Consider the following 10,648-nt stretch of genomic DNA (forward strand, 5'->3'; position numbering starts at 1 on the left):
ACATAGACTTCGATTCGGATCTGGCAGGTGGTTATCGCCTGCTTTGCAGCTACAGACGCCTGGGGCTAGTTGGGTTTGCAGACCTGAAAATAATACAATGTGCAACAATGATGATAATATGGTTTCAAATTGTGTTTGTAGTGATAGGAGTCAGTAATCTGTAGTAATATTCTTTCTATCTGAGACCTCGAGACATTTGAGACAGTTGAGTGAGCAACGCCACTCGTCGAGCGATTGGCGGACTCGAGCGGTCTTTGTTGCAGGCGCTGGGCGACGAGGTCAGCGTCAACAACCATCGCTTGTTTCAGGCGTTTGAGAATGCAATTCGCCGCTGAGAACTGTGATCAGCACTAAAATCGCCAATCAACGGCGTCGCCAGCAGAATAAAAGCAGCGTCGGTTGTGACCAACAAGCCCAAGCTTCGCGACGAGCGTTTCAGCGTGGGCGGGCAACACCAATGGCAGTACCGCGTGGCTCCCCGTCAGCAGTGATCAGCCCAACCCGCTGATGATAGCTTCAATCAAGCCTTTGCCCAATGCTCGAAACGAGCGGGATTTTCAGGAGAGAACTGCAGTCTTCTTTGTCGCTCCCTTGTCAGTCGTCGGTGAGAATGACACTATCGATCTCGTATCTTGCTTTTTTTTCTTTTTTGCCTCTTTGAGGGGTTGGTGGTGTGTTTTGTGTGTCCATTCCAGGTCCACTCCCAGCTATGTGAGGGAGTATAAAGAATGCGAGATCGCCCGGCTGAATTGTCGAAATCATCACTCTCATTCATCATTCCTTTTCTTGAGAACAATCTCTCTTCTTTTCTAGGTGCTGGTTCACTTGATTCAATTGCCTTGACGGTCCTTTTTTATCTACATCTAATTTGTCTTATACCCATCTTTACCAACCCCCAACCCGACCACCAAAACAAACCGCAAAAATGAAGACCACCTTCTTGACCAACGCCCTCATTGCCCTCTCTCTCCCCTTCATGGTATCTTCGGCTCCCACTGTCGTCCCCCGAAGCACCGAAATCACCGCTAAACAAATCACCACCATCGCTCCTCAATCTTCGTCTTGCGCCAACGCCCCCGCCCAGGGCCAATGTGCTACCGCTGCTCAGGCAGCCAAGCACATTAACAACTCATTCAAGACCTACAAGGTTACCAATGCTGCTGAGCAAGCCGCTCTCATTAGTTTGATGGCGCTCGAGAGTGGCCAATTCAAGTATAACAAGAACCAGGGTGGAAATCCCGGCCAAGGAAGTATGTTTTACATATCTCACCTCATCCCCTGCCCTATACCATATCTTACCCCCAACCCCCACCTTTTATCCTAGTTGGTGATCATAGTGTTAATGAACATGTTCCAGCTCGAAACATGCAATCAGCAGCCTTCAATACCAAATACGCCTCCTCCCTCTCCGGTCTCTCCAGTAAGCTGAGTGGCGTTTCTTCGGATCCCAACCAGGTGCTGGAGCTGTTGCTCAGTAATGAGGATTATGACTTTGGGTCTGCTGCTTGGTTCCTCACCACGCAGTGTTCTAAGAGTGTGCGGTCCTCGTTGCAGGCTGGAACTGAAGCTGGATGGGAGCAGTATATTACCGGCTGTGTGGGCACGACTGTTACTTCTGATCGCAAGCAGTTCTGGCAGCGGGCCATGAAAGCGCTGGGAGTTAACTAGAGTTCGTGATTGGTTTGGATATTATTGAGTGCATAGTTTAGTGGTTGACCGGCTTATTAGTCGAAATTTTGATTCATCTGCATAACTTCGTCTCTTGCATCAATTAAAAAAAATAAATAGCAATTCTTCATCTATAACACTCCCTTGGTGCTGACCACATCGCCCGCTCCGATTTCTCCAGCAATCCGGCGGGTGCAAGCGGCCCGGATGGCCACTGCCAATGCCTTGAAGGCACTCTCCGCGCGGTGATGGTCATTATCTCCGTAAGTGCAGCCCACGTGGAGAGTCACTCCGGCGTTCTGGGCAAAACTCTGCAATCCGTGCGTAATCATCTCTGTGCTCAAGTCGCCAATCTTCTCCCGGCGGAAACCAATGTTGATCACGGCCCAGGGACGACTGGAAAGATCGATCACGGCCCATGAGAGGGCCTCGTCGAGAGGAGCATCACCCCGACCGAAGCGGGCGAGAGACTGGCGGGCGCCCAGGGCTTCAGTGAAAGCGGATCCAAGGGCGAGGAAGGTATCTTCGGTGGTGTGGTGGTCGTCGACTAATTTTCGTCAGTACATGTAAAAACCAAAGGTACTCTGGATGTCGTAGACACAGATTAACAAGAAAACGTACTGAACAGATCTCCCTTGGCTCTAATAGCCAAACTCCAACCCGAGTGCTTCGCCAAAGCATGCAACATGTGATCCAAGAAACCAATTCCTGTGCTTATCGTGATCTGCTGCGTGGGAGTGAACTGCGTCGCATGGCCGGCATCTTTGATGGGCAGAATGCCGTGTTTAGCAGCCTCTGCTTCATTGGGGTCCTCGGGGGCAGGGAAATGCTGCGATGCCTCAAACGGAGGAAGAACACCACCGTCGAGAGACAAAGAAACCTGGATCTTGGTCTCGTTGGTGTTTCGGGAAATGGAGACTGTTCGGGGAGGGAGGGGCATTTTGGCGGTTTGGCGGGGTTTGGTCGTGATGCACTGGGGTGGTGAACTTGATATTGGTGCTGTGTGTTCAATTGATTGAACGGAAGTCCAATGGAAAGGGATGATCGCTACCCCTGATATAATAACCAAATTAAAAAAAAAAAAAATCGTGATGGAGTAATCACTATTGCGTCTCTTGTGATTTGGTGTTGCGGTTTTTCATCCCCTCTGCCTTTTTCCATCGGAGCAAAGCCCGCGATACCGGAGAGGAGGAACGGTTGATCCGGGAAAAGTGCGTCATCTTTCGTGGATGAAGATTCCATGTCTCCTTCATTCTCCTCATTGTTGAAATATTGAGCTTTCCTGGCGGGTCCAGGCTATACATCTAATACCAGGTGGATCAAGTATATCCTTGATTCATTGCCCGCCCTTTGTCTTTCTATCAGTTCTTCCGCCGACTCCCGCTTCGGACTTGATCGCAATAAACCTCGTTACGGAAACTGGAGACAGGAGGGTATATTGAGACGGAAGGGATATCTGGAAGCCAGCAAGCAGCATTACAGCCATGTTGTCGCCAACTAGCCAAAAAGGAGACATTGAGCCCCCAGATGAGATCACTTCGGAAGCTGTCAAAGGATTTCTCGCGGGAGCTTTTCGGGTACGTTGGATCGAAACATCGGCTTTTCTTTTCTCATAATACATCTCATCTGGACATATCACTGACTGTTATTAGTTCGGCTCAGTCTCCATCTTAGCACACATGATACTCATTATGCCTCACCCTTTTACCTTCTCTACCCCCGCCCCGCCTGCGACGTCGCAAGCGCAGCCCCGCCCACGCCCCTCTCTTTTGTCCAAGGAATACCTTCGATCGCGCTTCTTCTATCGACCTCTTGAGGGGTTCTCCGAGTGGATATCGCCGACCGCCCGTATCTACCGGCCTCTGACCCCGCAATTCAAGGTCTTCCTCCAAATCGCAGCCATGACACTCGGTGGATGTATCTGGGCCGAGAGCAGGGTGAACGAATACATTAATTTTGTGAGAAAGGCGAAGCGGGCACAACGGAAACAAGCTGAAATGGGTGCTCGATTGGCGGAGTAGGTTACTGGGTAGGTTGTGGGGGCTGATTTGCGATTTGCAGGCGTGGGAATGAGGATGATTTGCCGTAATGGGGAAGAAAGAAAGCACTGAACTCTTGAAGCAATCAGTTTAGCTCTGGAGAGTATACCTGAGCACAGCTACGAGGCAATCATCAGTCATAAATATGGGCCTGGTTGACGCATACCTATGGGGGCATGGATGATCTGTCCGTATTGAAGCTGTCTTCACTCCACACATTCCGCATCCGGTCTCAACACGACTCAGGAGCTTTCATCATTATTAATATTGACAATTATCTTGACACGCCTTCAATTGGGATTGGATCTAGGAGATTTCGATCGACAAATGCATCAAGCCATTGACGTTGCAGCATGATACATAATATTTTCCGTGACTGTCCCCCTACTGCAGTTGTGGGGGGTAGGACAACGTCTGTTCTTTTGTAGCTATCATCATTCATCACAGCCCTTCACAGGGATATTCGATACTAACTGTGAAGGTAGATATGTTATCCGAGTTTCCATCTGATGGATCAGGAATAAAAAGGCAACTATCGACGGGGCATCACGACTCATCCTGGCTGGGGTGGCCCAGCACCGCCAAGGCACATGCTCGTCAGCCCTTCCATCACCAAACTCGGGGGATCAGGGAGCAACGGAGGACGATATAGGACGGACGGAAGTCGATCCGCGGGAGAATCTTTATCGTCTCTCATAGCTAGTCGATGACCATCCGCCGTATAGCTCGTGGTGGTGGCCAGCTTTAACAAATAACGCTGCCCTTGAGACCCTCAAGGCGATGCATGTACTAGCTGGGGCGAGTGGAGCAAGCCTCCCAGGGCCGGGTTACGCGGCTGGAGATCGGCCTGGTTTTGTTTTCTCGAACAAGTCGAACGCGTTAGTGGATGATTGTTTCAAGTACTGTCCGATCGCCTCGATTACTCCATCTGGTGGTGAAACAGGGGAGAGGAGGACCACAAATAGAATGCAAAATCATTCCATCTGTGCATTATTTTTTCTGTACGTACGGACAACGGAGACTACGGAGACTACTACGGAGTTGTTGACAGACAGAAGCACGGGTGAGGCGGCCAGACAGGGCGATGCAGAAGCCAGCAGAAACAGAGATAAATATGCCGGCGGAGAGGAATTATTTATGATTATTAGGAGATAGATATTTTAGGCTGTATTTATTGTTGTTATTAACAGTTCCTACGAGGCGTTCGTTCGCCATAGTGTATAAGTGTGTGCTGCATTCGGCGCAAATAACCCTCATCTTCGCCCCCTTTTTGCCTCGTCCTCTTTGGGGGGTTTTTTTTTCGTGATCATCTTCATCATCACTGTTTTCGTCTTTTGTTTTTTTCTCTCTAATCATCCTTTCGTTTGCAGTCGAGCTGGCCCTGACATCACCTCTTTTTCTTCGCTTGGGTTGTCCTGATCTGCACTTCTGATCTCATTTCTCCGGATTTGCCGCCAGGAACCTCCAAATCATAACACAATCCAATTCCTTGCTCCATACAAGTTAATCTCCTTTTTCGTTCCTCTCGTCGTTTCTCCCCGCCGTTTTGGGTCCATCGGTTTGTGCTGCGTTCATCGCCATTTGGCCTTCATTTTCGTCTGTTGTTTGTCCATATTGTAACCCTCCACGTACTCCTTCGTATTCGTTGCCTTTTTCTTCTCTTTTGTCTCTCGCTTTCGCTTTCTTATTTTTTTTTTTTTTCCCGCTTCTCAATTCACTGTAAAACTGTCACTGTCACGGTGACACTGGAGAAGGTTTCTTTCTCTTCTCTTCTCTTCGCTTCTTATCAATATTACCTTCTCTATCCTTGATTTTTTCTTTTCTTCTTTTTCTTCTTCATAACCACTGGTGGTTTGTTTCTCTCGTCAGGCATCGAGATCGTCTTCTTTTGCTTTTCTTTTTTCTTCATTTGAAACACCCCTCTAGAATCGCTTCTCATGGCGCCTTGACGGACTGCTGTATGTTTCCACCCCCAACTCCAAGCTGACTCTCTCCTCCCCTCTTCTGCCTCTCTTCCTTTCTTCCCCATTCGTTATCCTGCATCCTTTCTCCACAGTTCTAGCTAGCTAGCTAGTCAAAAGATCCAAACTACTGCTCCTGCTGCTGCTCCTGCGACGGGGATGTCTTGATCCAAAAAAACAACCTCACACATTATGTCTGTCCTCTTGTCAATTCCGAATTAAAACTAATCTTCTTCTTTCCCCCTCCTCTAGTGTGAGAATGACATCGGAGTCGTTGATGTGATCAGCCTCCTCCTCACTACTACTACTCTTTTTCTATCTTCCTCTCCCTCTCCCTCCCTCCCCACCGCTTATCCTTGTGTTATTCGTTCTCGATTTCCTTCGCCAACCCCGTCATGGCCGACAATTTTGGGAAGAAAGAACGCAGAAAAAGTCTGAGCGTGTTCGGTTCGTCGACGACGACCTCAATCCTCTCCGGGCCTACGGCCCATGATCGATCCCCTTCCGATGATGTCCACACCTTGAAGAAGAAGACCCGTCGCAACTCTGGGTTTTTCACGGGTCGGAGTGACAGTCCAGCCAGAACCCCAGCCGTGCAGGGCCTCCGTCGACCCAATACCCCGGATTCCGAAACAGCTGCCTGGGCGGCTTCCGTTTCCACCGCCACGGCCCCCGACCTTTCTCGTTCCCGTCGGAAATCGTTGCAGAAGAAGCGTACGTCAGTGTTCGGCTCCCTGCGATCCCTCCATTCGCTGGACGACGATGAGAAATCGCTAGGGCGCTCCAAGGGTTCGTCCGGTGACGATGATGATGTATCCGATCCCCGGCCCGGTGTCGGTTCGATGATTCTGCACCATGGAGAAATGCAGACCACGGGTGGAATGTGGAGGAAGAAAAGCCAGTACCTGGTCCTGACCGATACACATCTCATTCGATTCAAAAGCCAGGGGAAAGCGGCCGACGTGTTTTCATCGATTCCTCCATCGTTTGCACGCTCCACGGCCGCAAACCGTCAGTCGGTCGCATCCATCAGTTCGCTTCAAGAAACTCAGCTGCCGGCCTCTAGTGATTCTTTTGCGGGTATTCATCTGAATAGTATCATTGCTGTTTACATGTTAGATGATGGAAGACCTTCCTCGACGGTCGAGGTGGCTTACTTGGATGAGCGGTCACATAAGGCTGCATTCATGCAGATGCAGACGTCAGATTATCAGGAACTAAACCTGTGGATGGTGGGAATTCGCTCAGCAGCCGAACTGGTCCGCGCAGCCGATCCGATGTATTTTGATCAAAGGTCCGTCGAACATGTTGCCAGAATGTTGGAGTATGAAAGAGATTATGATCCAGAGAACTTTCGCATGTTTCGTGTGATCCAAATGGCCTCTAGCAAGTCCGCTGCGCGGACGTCATCCGACGATCTTACCAAATTATCTCCCACTGGCTGCTATCTGGCTCTTGGGTTACACAAACTTCATCTAATTCCCTTCCAGAAGACTTCCAGTCGGGCTTCGGTTGTTTCATTGGCGGATATGGAAACGGTGACATCATTCGGGCTCATGAACCTGACTTGCCTATCGATGGAATGGGGGGATGATAGCCTGCATCTAACGTTTCGGTACATATTTCCTTCCGCTTTGTTTGGCTTGTTCCTGTTTTCTGACTGACAATGACATCAGCGTTCCACTTCGTAAACAGTTCTCGGTTTTCCTCGCATCTGTGCATTCGCTCGAGATTGCCTTCTGGATAAGGCAACACACCGAATACCTACGGCCCCTTTGGATTAAACAGCCATATGACTTTATCGTGCCCCGCGACCTCGATAACGATAGTAATTTCCTCCCCGTGTCGCTGGACGAGGACTACGGTTGTTTCGACCGGACACTGGTCGCCTACTCCGCTAGTTATGATATCGATACCTCCAATATTCGTTATACAATCGACGTACAATGCGACGATGCTCCGTGCTTTAGACTCCTACCACCAGCTTCCCCGCGGCGCCAGAAATACACACCCCTAGAGCTAATTGCGGTTATGCGAGCTCTTCGGTATAACGAATCCTTTCGGTCAATATCGTTTAGTGGTGTCAGCTTAGACCCACTCCAAGCTATCCGCGATCTTCATGGGCTTGACAAGGATGCGCGGCTGAGTCGTGCATGTGCTGTCATTCAGATTCCTGGGCAAGAAAACCTGTCTGTTCTATCCCAGGAAGTTCGTGCATTGACTTTGAAAAGTAAATGGCTCCGGCGTCTTGATTTCTCCTACTGTTTAAGCCGCACACCCAAGACCGATATCGAAAGCCACGATCCTGGCTGTGGTATTCCGGAAGCTATTTTCCCCATCTGTCGACGAGAATTAACAAGCGTTGATTGGGTTGTGCTTAACGGTATCAAACTTGGTGACTCGGACCTTGACTATCTGGTGGATGCTGCCTCCCAGAGAAGTAGCCATCTGCGAGCTCTAGAGGTTGGAAACTGCGGTTTGTCTGTTCATGATATCGACTTGTTGCTTTCGACAATCGTCGCTCAGGATTCGACTTTGGAAGCGATCAACATCTCTGGTGTTCAAGGCCGTTTGAATCCCGATGTACTACAACGCTACATTGGCTTCTTTAGCCAAATCAAAAAAGTCGACCTAACACGCCTTTCGAGAACTTCGGGCCCGGAGCCACTTATCACTGCGGAGACCCTGTTCAATTGGCGATTGGAGGAACTTTCCTTGAGCCGGACTGCTGTCAATAGGGAAACTGTTGATGCGATCGCCACATATTTGGCCAGTGATAGGTCTCATAACTTGCGTGTACTTCGACTTGACCAGTGTGGCCTAACCGGCGAGGATGTAGCCACGTTCTTGCATTCGATGGCTGTCAGCGGAAGCTCGCGCCCCCTGCACTTGCATGTTAATGAGAACCGACTCGATAGTGGCTGTTCGTACTTGTTCAAGGCAATCGCCCAGAACAAGACCCCATCCCACTTATCGATGAGGATGATTGACTTCAAAAAGGAAGAACAGTTCCGCGATCTAGTCGAAGCTCTAAGAAAGAACAAAACGCTGAAGTACTTGGATATTTCAAAAGCATCTCTTCCGTATGACGCAGGTCCCGAGACGTGCAAGTCGTTGCAGATGATGTTCGAAGAAAACGAAACTCTGGAAGATTTGGACATCGGCGGAGAAAGCGCACACTTGGATGTCGCCCGGTTTGGGATTGGTCTCAATTTGGCATTGACTGGTTTGAAAAAGAACAAGTCTTTGAAGGTTTTGCGAATCGAGCACCAAAAACTTGGTCTCCAGGGTGCAAACACATTGGCGTCTGTGCTACTCGACAACGACTGTCTTCGTGAGGTCTACTGCGAAAACAATGATATCAACCTGCAATCATTCACGGTTTTGGTCAATGGCTTGCAAGGAAACAGATCCCTGCTGGTTCTATCCTGTATGGATCGGGACAGAATTAATTCGCTTGACAAAGTACGCCGAGAGATTGAAAGTGTGAGGCGTGATAATAGCCATACACAGCACTCTACCTCGAGCTCAATCCGACGATCTATCCATGCAGCGAGACATGTCAAGAATGCGGCAGTCGGAAACAAGTTGACCAAACATCAATCGACGGCGAGCCTACAACGCGCTGGCGCTTCTACACCAATCAATCCCTCCTCGTCTGTAGAAGCCCCTAATGTCGTGAGCTATGACGTCGAGTTCGTCTTGAGCTCTTTGGGTCGGAAATGGGACGCCGAGGTGGCTCGTCTGCGTCGGTATTTGTTTCGAAACTACAACTTGGTCAATGGGATTGACGAGGCGTCTGGCAGTATTCCTGATGACGCTGCCAGCGATGGCCGGCCAACCACCGCTATGAGCATTGGGACTATGCTGGACAGTCTCAAGTTTGAACTGACTGTATCTGAGAACGAAGTTCACGGTGTCACGCAGGGTCATAGCGCCCAGCCGTCTCTGGATTCCATTGATCAAGGCCAGTCCAATCATTTACAGATCTTCAACAGCCTTGACTCTGAAGGCAATCCGAATACCCTAATGAAGCAGCGTCCTCAAACTGCTCCATTTTCATTTCCTGAACATTGCCCTCGGATTCTACCAGCTGAATACACTTCTGGGCAAGGCTCTTCCGCGCGCCTGGCTGTTCCGGTTCCTGCTATGCCTTCAACCGTCCACAAAACAGGCAGCGTACGAAGCGCCCGCAGCTCCAGCACCGTCTCCACCAGTACCGGGACCGCTGCGAGCTCGCGAAGTACATACGGCTCAGCTTCCTCGACGTTGCGAGGTTTTCTTAGTGGAAGCGCGTCAAAGGAGCGCAGGAAAATAGAGAAAATGCGACCCGGGTCTGTCTGTGTGTCGAATGAAAAAGCACCAAAGCTGGACTGGTCACCACCTCACCTTGATTTACGGGACTTTCGGTAGTGCGTCTGAAAAAAACTGGGCTGTTGTACAGTGTGGTGTTTACGAGTAACACCTGATTTCCCGGCAGGACTTTTCCGGACTACCTACACTTTCATGTTCCGAAAATGAATAATGCATCGATCAACATGTTCGAACCATGATGAGTACTGAAAATCGACATTCGCTAGTCGAAAGAAGCCTTTGATTGAGGCTATTGTCCATCTTCACTTCGCCTTTTCCCCTTGATACCTCAAACGATCCGTTATTTCACGAGATCACTGTCCATATTCTTTACGTCGACCTCCCTCGATTCTTTTCTCCATGAAAACAAAACTGGCTTTTTCGCAAGACTTTCCTCATCTCTCAGGTCTTTTTATTTTATTTTGTTTTTATTTTTTTGTCTGAGAACGTTGTCATTATGAGGGCATACCCTCCTGCATTCGTCGTTTGTGTTTCTGTTTTCTCTTATCATATCTTTCCCCTCTCTTGCGGTGTTCTATTACTGGCCAGCTGGCGTTTCATATTTGGTGCATATACCACTTCACATTTCCATCGTTTCCAATTTTCTTTTTTCAGGAGGATATCTGT

At 49.3% G+C, this 10,648-nt stretch overlaps 4 protein-coding genes across 4 annotated transcripts; 3 read left to right on the top strand and 1 right to left on the bottom strand.

Moving 5' to 3' along the window:
• Positions 1 to 541: 541 nt before the first annotated feature.
• On the top strand, positions 542 to 1,822 carry ASPWEDRAFT_325629 (uncharacterized protein). Its single transcript, XM_040833687.1, has 3 exons — positions 542 to 1,250; positions 1,358 to 1,669; positions 1,729 to 1,822. Exons 1-2 carry the CDS (start codon positions 926 to 928, stop codon positions 1,666 to 1,668), a joined length of 636 nt encoding a protein of 211 aa, XP_040692161.1. The 5' UTR covers positions 542 to 925; the 3' UTR covers position 1,669; positions 1,729 to 1,822.
• On the bottom strand, positions 1,800 to 2,608 carry his3 (imidazoleglycerol-phosphate dehydratase HIS3; the record flags this gene model as incomplete). The annotated part of the gene is made up of 2 exons (XM_040832612.1): positions 1,800 to 2,215; positions 2,290 to 2,608. The coding sequence occupies 2 exons, from the start codon at positions 2,606 to 2,608 to the stop codon at positions 1,800 to 1,802; spliced, it is 735 nt and encodes a 244-aa protein (XP_040692162.1).
• A 544-nt stretch (positions 2,609 to 3,152) lies between these two features.
• Positions 3,153 to 3,689, top strand: ASPWEDRAFT_168393 (uncharacterized protein; the record flags this gene model as incomplete). The annotated part of the gene is made up of 2 exons (XM_040830294.1): positions 3,153 to 3,245; positions 3,321 to 3,689. 2 exons carry the CDS (start codon positions 3,153 to 3,155, stop codon positions 3,687 to 3,689), a joined length of 462 nt encoding a protein of 153 aa, XP_040692163.1.
• Positions 3,690 to 6,063: 2,374 nt separating this feature from the next.
• On the top strand, positions 6,064 to 10,081 carry ASPWEDRAFT_168394 (uncharacterized protein; the record flags this gene model as incomplete). Its single annotated transcript, XM_040830295.1, has 2 exons — positions 6,064 to 7,283; positions 7,345 to 10,081. The coding sequence occupies 2 exons, from the start codon at positions 6,064 to 6,066 to the stop codon at positions 10,079 to 10,081; spliced, it is 3,957 nt and encodes a 1,318-aa protein (XP_040692164.1).
• Between the last annotated feature and the right edge of the window lie 567 nt (positions 10,082 to 10,648).

The sequence above is a fragment of the Aspergillus wentii genome, assembly GCF_001890725.1.
Source record: "Aspergillus wentii DTO 134E9 unplaced genomic scaffold ASPWEscaffold_2, whole genome shotgun sequence".
NCBI classification, from domain to species: domain Eukaryota; kingdom Fungi; phylum Ascomycota; class Eurotiomycetes; order Eurotiales; family Aspergillaceae; genus Aspergillus; species Aspergillus wentii.